The following is a 17,500-nucleotide window of genomic DNA, read 5'->3' as shown; positions in this document are numbered from 1 at the left end:
CTCTATTCCTCCCCCTCTCCTCCCTACAATGATAATGATAATAATAATGACACAACAACAACACAATCACTCACTCACTCCCTCGACCGCTGGGGTCGTTGGGGGGGACATGAGGATAATGTCATAGCTCGCCACGCCGTTCTGTTGGCAGCTGTCGTGAGGAGATCTGGCATCGTCATTTTGGTCCATTCCTTGACGTTGTCGGACCAGCTCTTTCTCTGCCGCCCCCGTCTGCGCCCTCCCTTTACAGTCCCTTGCAGGATGGTTTTGGAGAGGGTGTTATGTCGTATGACGTGACCAAACCATGCCATCTTCCGTCGTTTGACAGTCGCCAGCAGTGGTTCTTGGGGCCCAACAAGGTTGCTGACCAGGTTCCGCACATAGTCATTGGTCTTGTGCTCCTTGTAGGAGATGTGTAGTAGTCTCCTCAAGCACTCAACAACAACAACAAAATAATAAAGAAAGAAAGAAAGAAGAAAAGAACTTCATATCCCCTGAACTCTGCATTATTATTATTATTATTATTATTATTATTATTATTATTATTGTTGTTGTTGTTGTTGTTAATGTCATCATCACCATCATCATTTTTGTCATCACTATTATCATTCTTTATACCATCATTGGTGATAGTAGTAGTAGTAGTGGTGGTGGTGGTGGTGGTGGTGGTGGTAGTAGTAGCAGCAGTGTTATTGCTATCATTGTTATTATCATGATTATCATTATCATCATTATTACCATCATTGTTATTGGCCCTCTTTTCTTGATGTTGTTCTTTGCCAGTCGTTATCCTTTCTGTTTCTGATGTTTGTGGTGTGAACAGCGGGTTTTTGTTTTGTTTGTTTGTTTTTTGTATGCGAAGATTAGGCATGTTGCTCTTTTTTTCCCCCATTTTAATGTATTCTTTATTATTCATCTATTTTCATATAGTCTTCAGCTGATATGCAAGATAGGTTGTAGCGTATATGGATGAGTCCGCATCCTTTGACATCTCCCTCATTGAAACTGAAACTGAAACAAAAGCTGTTTTGGGCTGTTGCAGAACTGATCACAACAAGTGACGGACACACTTCCAAACAAAAGCTGTTTTTGGGCTGTTGCAGAGTTGATCGGATCAAATGACAGACTTCTAAACAAAAGCTGTTTTGGGCTGTTGCAGAATTGATCGCATCAAATGACAGACTTCAAAACAAAAGCTGTTTGGGGCTGTTGCAGAATTGATCACATCAAGTGACAGACAGACTTCTTTATTATTATTATTATTATTATTATTATTATTATTATTATTTTAAAGGCTGTTTTTTGACTGTTGCAGAATTGATCGCATCAAGTGACAAACAGACTTCTAAACAAAAACTGTTTTGGCTGTTGCAGAATTGATCGCATCAAGTGACAAACAGACTTCTAAACAAAAGCTGTTTTTGGCTGTTGCAGAATTGATCGCATCAAGTGACAAACTTCTAAACAAAAGCTGTTTTGGGCTGTTGCAGAACTGATCGCAACAAGTGACAAACTTCCAAACAAAAGCTGTTTTTGGCTGTTGCAGAATTGATCGCATCAAGTGACAGACTTCTAAACAAAAACTGTTTTGGCTGTTGCAGAATTGATCACATCAAGTGACAGACAGACTTCTTTTATTATTATTATTATTATTATTATTATTATTATTATTATTATTATTATTATTATTATTATTATTTTAAAGGCTGTTTTTTGGCTGTTGCAGAATTGATCGCATCAAGTGACAGACAGACATTTAAACAAAAGCTGTTTTTGGCTGTTGCAGAGTTGATCGCATCAAATGACAGACTTCTAAACAAAAGCTGTTTTGGGCTGTTGCAGAATTGATCACATCAAGTGACAGACAGACTTCTTTTATTATTATTATTATTATTATTATTATTATTATTATTATTATTATTATTTTAAAGGCTGTTTTTTGGCTGTTGCAGAATTGATCGCATCAAGTGACAAACAGACTTCTAAACAAAAAACTGTTTTGGCTGTTGCAGAATTGATCGCATCAAGTGACAAACAGACTTCTAAACAAAAAACTGTTTTGGGCTGTTGCAGAATTGATCGCATCAAGTGACAAACAGACTTCTAAACAAAAAACTGTTTTGGCTGTTGCAGAATTGATCGCATCAAGTGACAAACAGACTTCTAAACAAAAAACTGTTTTGGGCTGTTGCAGAATTGATCGCATCAAGTGACAAACAGACTTCTAAACAAAAAACTGTTTTGGCTGTTGCAGAATTGATCGCATCAAGTGACAAACAGACTTCTAAACAAAAAACTGTTTTGGGCTGTTGCAGAATTGATCGCATCAAGTGACAAACAGACTTCTAAACAAAAAACTGTTTTGGCTGTTGCAGAATTGATCGCATCAAGTGACAAACAGACTTCTAAACAAAAAACTGTTTTGGGCTGTTGCAGAATTGATCACATCAAGTGACAGACAGACTTCTAAACAAAAAACTGTTTTGGCTGTTGCAGAATTGATCGCATCAAGTGACAAACAGACTTCTAAACAAAAAACTGTTTTGGGCTGTTGCAGAATTGATCACATCAAGTGACAGACAGACTTCTTTTATTTTATTAATTTTTAAGGCTGTTTTTGGGCTGTTGCAGAATTGATCGCAACAAATGACAGACTTCAAAACAAAAGCTGTTTGGGGCTGTTGCAGAATTGATCACATCAAGTGACAGACAGACTTTTATTATTATTATTATTATTATTATTATTATTATTATTATTATTATTATTATTATTATTATTATTATTTTTATTATTATTATTATTATTATTATTATTATTATTATTATTATTATTATTATTGTTATTATTATTATTATTATTATTATTATTATTATTATTATTATTTTAAAGGCTGTTTTTTGGCTGTTGCAGAATTGATCACATCAAGTGACAGACAGACTTTTATTATTATTATTATTATTATTATTATTATTATTATTATTATTATTATTATTATTATTATTTTAAAGGCTGTTTTTTGGCTGTTGCAGAATTGATCACATCAAGTGACAGACTTCTAAACAAAAGCTGTTTTTGGCTGTTGCAGAATTGATCGCATCAAGTGACAAACTTCTAAACAAAGGCTGTTTTTGGCTGTTGCAGAATTGATCGCATCAAGTGACAAACTTCTAAACAAAGGCTGTTTTTGGCTGTTGCAGAATTGATCGCATCAAGTGACAAACTTCTAAACAAAGGCTGTTTTTGGCTGTTGCAGAATTGATCGCATCAAGTGACAAACAGACTTCTAAACAAAAGCTGTTTTCGGCTGTTGCAGAATTGATCGCATCAAGTGACAAACTTCTAAACAAAGTCTGTTTTGGGCTGTTGCAGAGTTGATCGCATCAAGTGACAAACAGACTTCTAAACAAAAACCATCACCACCACCACCACCATCATCATCACCATCACCACCATCACCACCACCATCATCATCGTCACCACCATCACCCACAATCACCGCCATCACCAGATGGCTTGCAGACTCTTGAGCTGATCAGGGATATCAGTGTCAGTGGAGACTCCTGTCAAGAGTCTGAATCGATTTTTGTCTTTTGTTTTGTGTTGCTGTCAGCAGGAGAGAGAGAGAGGGGAAGGGCGGGGGTATGGTGGGGGGGGGGGGTCCATTGGGATAATTCTGAAGTGGGTGGGGGAGCAGGGGTGGCGCGGGGGGGCGGGGGGCGGGGGGGGGGGGGGGGGGAGGATAAACGACATCCTGACATGCATCACGAATGGGTAATCAAGCAATTTTTTGACATGTCGGCTCTGGTTATAAAGACCGTTTTGGGGATGGAGGTGACCAATGAAGGAAACGTGTGATTGCTCGTAAACAAAGACTGGGGGGGGTGGTACACTGGGGCGAGCGCGCACACATAGACACATACATACACCGCGCGCGCGCGCGTGCGCGCGCGCACACACACACACACACACACACACACACACACACACACACACACACACACACACACACACACACACACACACACACACACACACACACACCAAACCGTCTAATAACACGTCTAGTGAATAGACGTTAAACTGAAGATCTCACACGCACCACAAATGCACAAAAAAAAACCCACCACCACCACCACCACCACAACCAACAACAACAACAACATTCTAAAATGCATCGTGAATGAGCAGTGAATCGATTTTTTTTGTAATATTGGCTGTGGTTTTCAAACCACGTACTGGTAACAAAGGTGAATCATCAACGAACAATTTGATTTTTTCCAAGCCGTTTCAGTGAAATTATTCCCACAACGCTCATCCCCAAAACTCTCCATTCACACCGATAGAATAGGATAAGAGGCTATAAAACTTATAAAACTTTCAACTCGAGAAAGTTTATTCAAAAAGAAGAAGAATAACAACAACCTGTAGGTTGTGAAATAAGACCCATTTTTGGTATCGAGTGTGTACGTTTCAGACCATAGCTTACCCCCGAAAACGGGGTAAAAAAAACACGGTCATACACGTAAAAGCCAATTCGTGTGCATACGAGTGAACCTGGGAGCTGCCGCCCACGAACAAAGAAGAAGAAGAAGAAGAAGAAGAAGAAGAAGAAGAAGAAGATCATAGGTTCGTCTTCAAGGACTGTTTTCTTTGGAAACTAATGACAGTGAGGGATAGGGGCGAGACCTAAGAGCTTAGACTTCCATACACAGCCACGTTCAAGTTTGTCCTCTCGTTGCATTGAATCCTTTGTGCAGAAGTCCACAGGGAGACATCGTTGTTAGGCAACCATAGGGTCACATGCCAGAGGAAACTCTGCACCGATGTTTTGTCATACTGTGAAATCGCCTTCAGATCACATCAGTTTCAGTTTCAGTAGCTCAAGGAGGCGTCACTGCGTTCGGACAAAACTATATACGCTACACCACATCTGCCAAGCAGATGCCTGACCAGCAGCGTAACCCAACGCGCTTAGTCAGGCCTTGAGAAAAAAAGAAAAAAAAAAGAAAAGAAAAAAAGGTGAATAAATAATAGATAAGCTTACATAAATAAATAAATAATAATTATTATATAGAAAAAGGTAGTAGTAATAATAATAATAATTAAAAAAAGAGAGAGACAACAATGATGATAAATAAGCAAATAAATGTAAAACATGAAGACACACATTCACACATACACCCACACATGCATAACAGATATGCACCAAACATGCAGTTTCACAGATATGAAAGCACAGTCAAATACATACAAACGTACATGAGCTCCAACACACACACACACACACACACACCACACACATTACCCTGCACCTCACCTTCAGATCACATATTACTGTAGACCCCGCGCAGATGCTGAATCATACTGTGAAGTCGCTTTCATATCAATACCAGAGCAAACCGTGCACCGTCATAACTGTTAGTTCGCCCGTAAGGTCACACACACCAGAGGATACCCCATGCTGTTGCCGTGTCATGCTATAATATCGCCCTAAGGTCACATAACAGAAGAGACCCTGCACTGCTGCTGAATCGCTTCGTTCGTGTTCAGCGGTGGATGTAAGCACGCACACACGCACGTTTAAACACACACAAGCACTAAGACAAGCGTACACACGCACGCACACACATACGCATCCACACACAACATGAGTTCACATACACAACCACACACGCATTTATATTCACAGCTACAAACACTCGCGCGCGCGCAAAAACGCACGCGCAAATACAGACACGAAGACACACAAGGCCGCAGAGACACTCACAGACACATACACACAGACACACGCACACACACACACACACACACACATACACCCACCCACGCACGCACGAATACATGAACACACTCGCGTTAGCACACACACACACACACACACACACACACACACACACACACACACACACACACACACAGCTTCATATAACGTCACATCGGTTGTTGAGACGTTCAATGAGGGAACTGCTACTACCACTACTACTACTACTACTACTGTTGCTGCTCTTCAGCAGTTGATGTTGCCTATTCGCTTGATTGACTGACTGTCTGTCTGTGTTATTATGTGATTTCAGATAATGAAAGCTGGGATTCGGCGGCAAACCGTGAATCCGTGTTCATTGCTGATTGGTCCACCCATAAAGTGCTACCGTGACGTCAGTGAGTCGTCTTCCTGAACCTGACGTGACCTCTCACTTCATCACGTGTTGTATTGCTGACGTAATCTACTGTCGGTGTGATACTTTGTTTCTTTTTTTTTTTTTTTTTTTTTCTTCCTTTGAATTGTGTTTGATTGTGGTGCGTTATTTATAATTATATATATATATTGTATTATATTATATTGTATTTATCATTTCATTTTATCTTATTCATTTCATTGTATCTATTTCTTTATTCATTAATTTTTGTCCACTGCAGACGTAACGTTTGTGTGGGTATTTTGGGGCTACTCAAGCACTTCTTCTGATGTCACAAGTTCTTATCAATAACGTCATCTCAGGTAGCTGAAGATGCAGAGATAAATATTATTATTATCATTATTAAAAAAAAAAAAAAAAAAAAAAAAAAAAACCGCGTTATCGAAATGAAACAATTGAAAGTGGGCCAAATGGAGCGAATGTGTTGCAGGGTTCTCGTTGATGAACGAGAAGCGTCATATTGTGATAACAACTATAATTATGGAAGCAGAATACTGGAAGCAGTGAAGTGAACATCATATGGTGAAGCAACGTGGTGTTCATTGTGCCGATGTGTGTCTGGATAATTGACGGAGACGGAAGTGTGCTCTGAAGACATACATCAGTGTACAACACGATATCGTAGTGAAGACAGAAGTGTAGAAGTGTACGATATCGTAATGAAGACAGAAGTGTACGATGTCGTCATTAAGACAGAAATGTAGAAGTGTACGGTATCGTAATGAAGACAGAAGTGTACAAGTGTACGATATCGTAATGAAGACAGAAGTGTAGAAGTGTACGATATCGTAATGAAGACAGAAGTGTAGAAGTGTACGGTATCGTAATGAAGACAAGTGTACAAGTGCACAATAGCGGAGTGAAGACAGAAGTGTAGAAGTGTACGATATCGTCATTAAGACAGAAGTGTACAAGTGTACGGTATCGTAATGAAGACAAGTGTACAAGTGCACAATATCGTCATGAAGACAGAAGTGTAGAAGTGTACAATAGCGGAGTGAAGACAAGCGTGTAGAAGTGTACGATAAAGGAACTCAGACATAAGTGTAACAGTGAACGATATCGTAATGCAGACAGAAGTGTAACAGTGAACGATATCGTAATGAAGACATAAGTGTAGAAGTGTACAATATCGTAATGAAGACATAAGCGTACAAGTGTACGATATCGTAATGAAGACATAAGTGTACAAGTGTACGATATCGTAATGAAGACAGAAGTGTACAAGTGTACGGTATCGTAATGAAGACATAAGTGTACAAGTGTACGATATCGTAATAAAGACATAAGTGTACAAGTGTAGGATAGCGGAGTGAAGACAGAGGTGTAGAAGTGTACGATATCGTAATAAAGACAGTATTGTAGAAGTGTAGGACATCGCAATGAAAACAGAAGTGTAGAAGTCTACGATACCGGAATGGACAGAAGTGTACAAGTGTAGGACAGCGGAGTGAAGACAGAGATGTAGAAGTGTACAATATCGTAACGAAGACAGGATTACGAAGGCGGAAACAGGACAGTTTCGCTATAACACGACCGAATTGCGGATGATTACAATTACGATGGTGCAGGCAGCGGCGTACGATACCACGACCTGATTGCGAACCATTAACAATTACGATAATGGAGCTACAAGTGTACGGAAACACTACCCTGTCAAACGACGGAAACGGTAGCATGAGGAATATCTCATGTGAGGAGCAGGGACCCTTTGCCTGTGTAAACCCACACCTAGAGGCCTACGCCAGATGGTGAGTAGTCGTCTTATCATTATTTTATTTTTTAATTTTTTTTTTTTTTTTAGATACACGTGCGAACGTGAGCACGCACACACGCACGCGCGTATAGACACGCACACACACAATCACTCAGACAAGTGTACAAACACACACGCACGCACACACATACCGGCATCCGCACACAACATGCGTACACATACACAACCAAACACACGTATATCAGTTTCAGTTTCAGTTGCTCAAGGAGGCGTCACTGCGCTCGGACAAACCATATACGCTACACCACATCTGCCAAGCAGATGCCTGACCAGCAGCGTAACCCAACGCGCTTAGTCAGGCCTTGGAAAAAAAAAAAAAAAAAAAAAAAAAAAAAAAGGGGGGGGGGAATAAATAATAGATAAGCTTACATAAATAAATAAATAAATAAATAAATAGTAATTATAATATAGAAAAAGGTAGTAGTAATAATAATAGTAATACTAATAAAATGATAATAATAAAAAATAAATAAATAAATAAATAAGACAACAATGGTGATAATTAAGCGAATGAATGTAAAATATCACGACACACATTCACACATACACCCACACATGCATAACAGAAATGCACCAAACATGCAGTTTCACAGATATGAAAGTACAGTCAAATGCATATAAACGTACATGAGCTCCAACACACACACACACACACACACACACACACATTACCTTGCACACACACACACACACGTATATATAACATGCAACTACAAACGCTCACGCGTGCGCACAGAGGCACGCACATACACAGACACGCACACACACACACACACACACACACACACAAACAAACAAACCATACGCGCACAGATAAACCCACGCACACACGAACACACGCACGTAGGCGCGCGCAAACACACACACACACACACACACACACACACAAACACACGCACACAAACACACGCACGCACGTCTGTTATACAAACTGAGATCAGTTGGTATATCTGGTTATCTCTATGGGTATATAAAAAGCTTTTTATCTAATAGATTTATTCAAGCAAGGGTGGGAACACATTATTCTTTGGCACATAAACTTGACATGGGAATTCTACAGGGCTCAGTTATAGACCCTATTCTCTTTAATATTCTTATTAAGGATCTCCCAAAGGCATTGTCAAATCGTGTAGTTTTAGTATAGTATGCTGATGATATATGTATGTGGATGGGTGCTAACCTAAAAAAAAGTCAACCCCACAAAGATCACAGAATTATATACGTCGTGTGTATTAATCTGATCTTGAGAACCTTGGTAACTATATATTTGAAAATGGTCTAGCTTTGTCGACTGAAAAAATATCTATGATGTTTAAGGTGGTAACTTATCTATCATACCCATTTCTAAATCACTTGGTGACGTCATTGATTATGAATAGGTGGTGAAGATTTTAGGTGTTTATCTTACTCCAAAGCTGACATGGAACATTCGCTTTGATTGCATCTTAACAAAGTCAAGGAAAAGTATCAATGTTATATAAATTATAAGCCGCTTACCCTGGGGAATGGATACAAAAACATTGACTTATCTTTCCGTGGCCCTTGTAAGATCTAAGATAGCCTATGCACAAGAAATATTTTTCAGTGCACCTAAATATGTGTTACAAAAGATTCAAAGTGTAGACTGTAAGGCTATCAAAATTGCCCTCGGAGTGTCCTCTCATGCATCCACCCAGGAAACATAAGAAAACAGCCGGAATTCTTCCCTTAAATGAAATGTTGAAAGCAGATCTTGATATCAGTTATTCTGAAACAAAAAAGGAAGAAAACATCGATATCCGACAAGTGCTGCCAGAATTTATATGACAGAAAAAATATCAGAATCATCTCCATATATTTACAGATTGATCTGTTCTTGACAAAAATGCTAGTGCGGCTTTCTATATTCCTACCTTTAAAGTTGAAATATCTGACTTTATTGGAAAACATCTTTCCATATTCACGGCTGAGCTAATTGCTATTATACAAGCTCTGAACTGCTTAGTGAGCCATTAAATAGTTTTCTCGAAAATAGCATTCTTTGTTAATTTCAAATCAGTACTTTATGCTCCAGAATTATTTAGTCTTGAAACAAGACTTGACTTAGTTATTGAGGCAAATCATTTAGTACATTGAAGATTAAAGTGACTGAGGTCAGTTTTTGTTGGGTGTCTTCTCGTGTGGGCATTCATGGCAATGAAACTGCTAAAAGAGGAGTACAAGATTAAGAAAAAATCGACAAAAATACACGTCCGTCTTTCCGTAAAAGAAGCATTCACTTTGTTTGAAAAATCAGCATGGTGTCGATTTCATAACCGATGGAAGGAAAAGTTTTTAAAACATAAAGGGACATTATTCCCAGAGAATATCATTAAAGAAAAGATACCGAATCCATCAGCTTGCTATACAAGATTAGTAACCTCTACTTTCTACCGTATAAAACTTGATGCGCTGAAGACAAAGTATGGTAAAAATGTTACATGCTTTTGTGGTAAGCATTTCAGCTTGCATCATTGTTTGTTTCACTGTCAGCAGGTACGTACCTTCTTGCCTAAGTATTTCGGAGAGAATAACTATTCTGCAGATGATTTTTAGAAAGTTATTTCTGACGAGGTTCTTATGGTCGAACATTCTCAGGCATCAATTCATAACCCTATTTCTACATTCCTATAATGTAATTTATGTATTTTTAGTCGTTTTCTAACTTTTCTGTTTTCCTCCTCCCTTCTCTCTCTCTCTCTCTCTCTCTCTCTCTCTCTCTTTAATCGTCTGATATCACTGATAGTGAAAAGACGCTAAACTAAAGAACGAACGCGCGCACACACACACACACACACACACACACACGCACACACGCACACACACACACACACACACACACACACACACACATTCATGTAACGTCACATTGTTTGCTAAGACGTTCAATGAAGGAACTACTACTACTACTACTACTACTGTTGTTGCTGCTGCTGCTACTGCTATAGCCACCACCAATACTACAACTACCACCACCACCACCACCATTACTACTACTGCTGCTACCACTACTACTGCTACTATTACCACTACGGCTTGCAATAATCTCAAACGGATGCACGCAAGGTATTGCGGAAAGTTTTTGACATTCCTACCGTCTTGCTAGGCAATGCATCGGCACGCACAGGACAGAAAGAAAGAAGAAAAGTCCATCGGTTGCTGGAAGGGAAGTATTGATGCACTTCGAGCGTAGACTTATGGCAGTCAACTGGTGCGAAAAGAACATTACATTATCTTTCGTTAAAAAGAAACAACTCTCTCTCTCTCTCTGTGTGTGTATATATATATATATATATATATATATATATATATATATATATATATATATATATATATGTGTGTGTGTGTGTGTGTGTGTGTGTGTGTGTCCGTGGCAAACTTTAACATTGCCATTTTCTCTGGAAATACTTTGTCTGCCAATAGAAAATTTGGCTTAAACATATTGAAAAAACATCTTCACATTTATACCAATATTAGGTTGTACGTCTCCCGTATTTAGCCGTATTTCGGAATCATTAACGGTTTATGTCGTTGATGCTCGTTCCGGATTCCGGAAACGCTGTTACCCATTAGCAGCTGCCCTATTGTCACGTAAGAGGACGCAGTTACTTCATTTCTCTTATTCGCAATTAAAAGCAAAGAAATAAAAATTCTGGACAGATCACATACATTGACACTAACTACATTATTGACGCGTTCATTGCATATGAATATTCTAAAGTGGACACTGAGTTGGTAGGTAAATCAACGCGATTTACCTACCAACTCTCACATACCAGTGCCAGACATGGTCCTTAACAAAAGCCCTCAAGAGAAAACTGGTCACCCGTGAAATGAAATGCTTGAGAAAAGCAGTGAACAAGACCAGGAGAGACAAGATCAGGAATGAGGTGATACGAGACATGGCAGGAACAAAACCAGTACTACAACACATAGAACAACAGAGGATCAAGTGGTTTGGACACCTCACACGTATGCCTCTGAAACAACCAGCTCTTCGGTAATACAACACCAAATACTCTGGCTGGAGAGCCAGAGGAAGACCAAGACGGCGCTGGAGCGACTCAGTGGCAGACACCCTCAGAGCCCACGAGATGTCCCTCCTCCAGGCCACTCGCCTTGCTGCAGACAGACAACTGCATCTCCCCGCGACGCCCACCGGTACAAGCGGAAGGAAAAAGTAAAGTAAAGGATACTGAGTTAACTAGAATGAACAGAAACGAAAATTTGAATCAATCGTTTCACTGAGTTAATGTCAGCCTTGTCTACACTGCTCTGTGCAGATCTTGACAAATCATGTTGCATAGCCTGACGCGATGGGAACGTCTCCTTTACCGCCGAATTAAAAGAATTTCTGAAATAATCATCAACGTGTTTATTACATATGAATGTTTTAAAGTGGATACTAAATTAAGTAGAATGAAAAGAAAAGAAATATTGAAAGGACGGTATCTCAGTGAGTGTAAAAACAAGCTTGTCGAACACAGATATCTGCAGATCTATCAAAACGGACACATATTCCAGTGTGTTTGAGGCGATGGGAACGTCTCCTCTGCCTTGGACTTGAAAGAAATTCTTAAATGTCCGAGATATACCAAAATAACATAATTGAAACGGTGTTATCATTTCGGTCACCTTTGTCGATTTATTCCGCCAAAAGAACATGCTCAAATAATATTTTTTTGTGAACGTCATTGTTGAACCTACCTAAGTGCAGTGCATAAAACCACGCATTTTCGACCTGGACATCCATGGTTCGAATCGGCTTCGCAGACCTTTTTTTTAATTTTTATTTTTTTTCTAGCTTGAAGCTATATATACTAATAATAACGAATAGAGAACACATTTCAACAAACTTCTTCTTCTCCTCCTCCTCCTCCTCCTCCTATTATTATTATTATTATTGTTGTTGTTGTTGTTGTTGTCATCGTCGTCGCCGTCGTCGTCGTCATAATTATTATTATTATTATTATTATTATTATTATTAATGTCGTTTCTTTAAGTGTGTGTCACATGTGAGTCTTGAAGGTCTTGCCTTTCTTGTTTTTTTGTCGTTGTTGTTATTGTTTGCTTTTGTTGTTGTTGTAGTTGTTTGTTTGTTTGTTTGTTTGTTGTTTTGTTTTGTTTTGTTTTGTTTTTTGTTTTAATGCAGCAGTGTCATTAAAACAAAAACAAATAACAAAAAAGTGTATTACTTAACACCAGTTCCAACAACAAATGAGTCAGATCGATTGCACATTCGTTGCAAGCTGCCGACGCTGGGAGAACACCAGGTTTGAACGTCGCCCTTTACTCCTCGAGTGGAGTGTTAGCCTAGTGGTAGAACGTCCGCCTGGGATGCGAGAGAACCTGAACATGCGGGTTCGAATCTCACATTCCCCAGAATGCCCGCCCCCCCCCCCCTCCCCCCGCCACCCCACCCACACTGCACGAAACTTGGAGTGGTGGACATGACGCTAGTCTTTCGGATGAGACGATAATCAGAGGTCTAGTGGGTAGCAAGCAAACCGTTTAGCGCACGGAAAAGAGCCCACGGCAAGACAGTTTTCCCTGGGAAAATTTCATAGTGTAATGTCCTAAAATATGCATGTGTATGTGTGTGTGTGTGGGGGGGTGGTGGGGGGGGCCGGGGGGGGGTTTGGGGGTGGGGGGGGGGTTGAGTGGGGGGGGGGGTGCGAGAGGGTCTGGGTGGGTTGTGTGTGTGTGTGTGTGTGTGTGTGTGTGTGTGTGTGTGTGTGTGTGCCTGCGCACGCGCATATGTATGTATGTGTGTGTGCACGCACGCGCGCGGCACTAGTGTGTGTGTGTGTGTGTGTGTGTGTGTGTGTGTGTGTGCCACTGACAGAATGAAACACAGGGGAAACGAATGATGAGCGCAGGCCACCTCTCGATCGGCTCTGCCCAGGCAGGCATGCAGCCTGTTGTACAAATGTCTCCGGGCTTGTAAAGCGCACATAGCTTGGTCTCGGATCGAGGATATGCGCTATTTAGATAGATATTCTTATCAATCAAACTTCTCTCCTTCCCCTAGTCGAGTTTTCCAGTTTCAGTGCTAGGTTCTCAAGTTCTCTGATCAGCGTGTTAAGAGCGTAGGTAAGGTATCAAGTCTGGCCTTAAAAACTACCTCTTCCCAAAATAGACTCCCTTCCCTGCCTCTTCCTTGTCTTCAGTTTCTCCAGTTTTAGAGTTATGCATGCGTGTGAGTGACTGGTGCGAAAGCGCTTTGATTTATCTCTGCACAAGATTCGGCGCTATATAATTATATTAGTATTATTATTATTATTATTATCCTTTCTCTCTCTCTCCCCCCCCCCCTCTCTCTCAGTGCCGCTAGGGGTTCCCCCCCACACACACCATTCCACCAAGTCATCTCCACCAGCCCTCCTGCTGTTACCAGAGGTCAACCCTTCTCCCTCCCAGGCAGTGCTCAGCGACGAGTGCTGCACAGTCCACAGCCACCAGTGTCGTCAACACCCCCTCCTGGCCCTGTGTACTCCATCCCTGTACACACCCCCTTCAGCCCCCTGGACCCCACCACAGAACACAGGGCGATCCCTGTAATTATCTCAGTTGGTCCCCATCGTGATGAACCTGCAGTGTCATCACCAAACAGTCTACTCCTGACCAGAATTCAAGAAATGACTGACTATCTCATCATCGGAGACTTCAACTTAACTCTTTCACCGCCAAGCTCGCATTTATGCACAGGCGTGGTAGAGGACCCATGTCACTGAAAGGTGACCATTCATTGGTCTGTTATCCATGAACCTACTGCTCTTAATGTTCAGTGGTAGGATAGACCGTATTTTCTCTACATCGCAGGGGGAATTCCCCGGTATTCTTAGCCACTGTCTTTTCTGTGTTTATACCACAAGGGAATTTTGTACTCTAAATTGACTGTTGGTGATAGGTTTAAGCCAATTGAAGCCAGAGAAAATGAACACTGGTCAGTTCTGTTACATTCAGAAAATAGTCTCCCCTGATTTGACCACAACAGATCTGCCATGCTGGCTTGACACCCTGTCTCCCAACCCCAGCATCTCCAGATGGGTTCTCCATGTCGGAATCAACGACTGCAGTCGTGGCGAGATACAAACCAAAGACGTAAGAACGGTGCTTACCAAATGCTCAACCAAATTTCCTTCAGCTGCCACCATCGTTTCCTTTTTTCTCCCGGCCCGAGGTCAACACCCCATGAATCCAGCCATCACCAACACTAATAGCAACATTCAACTGACGTGTGACGCCCTGAACCTGACCTTTGTCAGCAACAGATCGACGTTCATCGCCAAGAGCAACGCCCCGAAAAAAAAAAAAAGACCTGTATCAAACCGCCTTACTCGCGTCCTCAAAATCGCACGCAACTTAAAATACCCCATTATCGACTTCCAGGTACCAGTCAGGACCACTGCTGAAGAGGTTCCTGGCTCAGCCTCCTCCACCCGGCCCTCCCCCGCCCCCCAATTACAGCCACTTTACAACCACACACCACACCAACACGCTTCACCCATCGCGTGACACTCCCAACAATTACCCTGTCCTCAGGTGCTTCAGCTACTACAAAGTCCGATCACTGCTCAATAGAAAGTGTGTGTGTGTGTGTGTGTGTGTGTGTGTGTGTGTGTGTGTGTGTGTGTGTGTGTGTGTGTGCGTGCTTGCGTACGTGCATGTGTGTGTGTGTGTGTGTGTGTGTGTGTGTGTGTGTGTGTTCGTTCCCACCTTTCTCACGGACGTTTGCAGTGTCGCCGATTTTCCACTTCTACTTGAAAGTACCTTGACTCAAAACTACGTATTTGTGACTATTCCGACCACTAACTTCAGCGATCGGGTTAAGTTCTGGATACGCACGAGTGCTGTGTCGACAATATTTTGTCTCTTCTTCTTGAGTGTATGCCTTGATCCTAGCCGACGTGTTTGTGTCTATTCCGACGCCCACCACACAACTGTTGGAGACAGAACCCACTAACTGCTGTTTAATATCAAATATTGTCTTCTTCTTCTTCTTGTTTTATTTTATCTTATCTTATATTATTTTATTTTTATTTTTTTACTGTAATCTTTATGCCTGTGTTTTGACTGGTGTGCTAGAAGAAGAAAATAAATTGTACGGAACACTTTTTAACACTCAGTGAACCAGCTGACGTGGTCTAATGGGAAAACGTTCCAAACATTATTTTACACTAGTCAGACGCTTTCAATGCTAAACGATCAAACTGTTGTGAACTGATGTGTGCACGTACCAAAGATTATATAAGACATGAGACATCTGAACTGAAACATCCTGTGCTCATCTGTTCTCGCTTCTTGGTTTTGAACGATTGTGATTATTTTCACATCGTCTCGCTTCTTGGATTGAACTATTGTGTTATTATTACATTTTCTCACTCCTGGATTGAACTATTTCGTTTTGATATAGTATTGAGAGTGTTTCAGCTTGCTCTTATTATTATTATTATTATTATTATTATTTCAGTTTTCAGTTTTCACCCTTCCATTGACAAGTATATATAATCCCCACATATTAAACATAAAAATGACCACACACCAAAAAGTATGGTCATCAAAAGAAGGTCTACGGATTGCCCATTTGAATATCAACCATGCAGTTCATAAAACTGCTGAAATATCCTCCCTACTAACTAACCATGGAAAGCCGTTTCATGTACTTGGACTTTCAGAATCGAGACTTTCCGAACATATCAGTGATGCTGACATGTACATCCCAGGATATAATATAATCCGAAATGACTGGTGACTCCACCAAAGCCAGAGAGACTGGTCTCCTTGTCTATGTCAGCGAATCCCTCACCTTCAAACGTCTACCAAATCTAGAGCAACACGATGTAGAATCATTGTGGATAGAAGTCAAGCTCAAGAACACCCCCTCAGTTTTCATTGGTTTCTGTTATAGGAATCCCACAGAACGCATAAACTGGTTAGACAGATTTACTGCAATGATGGACACTGTCACTTTAGAGTCAAAGGAAATCATCTTAGTTGGTCTGTTTTTAGGCCCTTTGCTATTCTCAATATTCATAAATAACCTGCCTCTCCATATAAAATCCGCGTGCGAACTCTTTGCGGATGTTACAACAATCCACACATCCCATACCGATATCAACGCTCTTGCTAAAGACTTACAAGAAAGTACTAATGAACTCGTTCAATGGACTGAACTTAACCACATGTCTCTTCATCCACTAAAAACAAAATGCATGTTGATCACCACCAAACAAAAGAGGCAAAACACTATCGATAAATTTCCTTCCATCCAACTTAGAAATGTACCTATTGAACAGGTTAGTGATCATAAGGTTCTGGGAGTCGTATTAGACAATAATCTCACTTGGATTCCTCACATAACTTCCCTTTGCAAAAAGACAGCCCAGAGGAACCATCAACTGTCCAAAATAAAGCACTTTCATGACCTCCACTCACGGAAATTGTTTTTTTCAAGCACATATCCAATCTACAAAAGATTACCCATCAACACTATGGGACTCCGCC

The 17,500-nt window shown here is 40.6% G+C and overlaps 1 protein-coding gene across 1 annotated transcript in view; it reads left to right on the top strand.

The window, feature by feature from the left end:
• The first annotated feature begins 7,591 nt into the window (after window positions 1-7,591).
• LOC143301791 (uncharacterized) overlaps window positions 7,592-17,500 on the top strand; it is a 73,216-nt gene continuing 63,307 nt past the window's right edge. The window contains exon 1 of the mRNA XM_076616182.1: window positions 7,592-7,949. Coding sequence (XP_076472297.1) covers window positions 7,822-7,949 — 128 coding nt within the window. The 5' untranslated portion in view covers window positions 7,592-7,821. The remainder of the gene's footprint in view (window positions 7,950-17,500) is intronic.

The sequence above is a fragment of the Babylonia areolata genome, chromosome 28, assembly GCF_041734735.1.
Source record: "Babylonia areolata isolate BAREFJ2019XMU chromosome 28, ASM4173473v1, whole genome shotgun sequence".
Lineage (NCBI taxonomy): Eukaryota > Metazoa > Mollusca > Gastropoda > Neogastropoda > Buccinidae > Babylonia > Babylonia areolata.
Note: the sequence above shows the minus strand (reverse complement) of the source record. Positions and strands in the feature narration are given on the sequence as shown.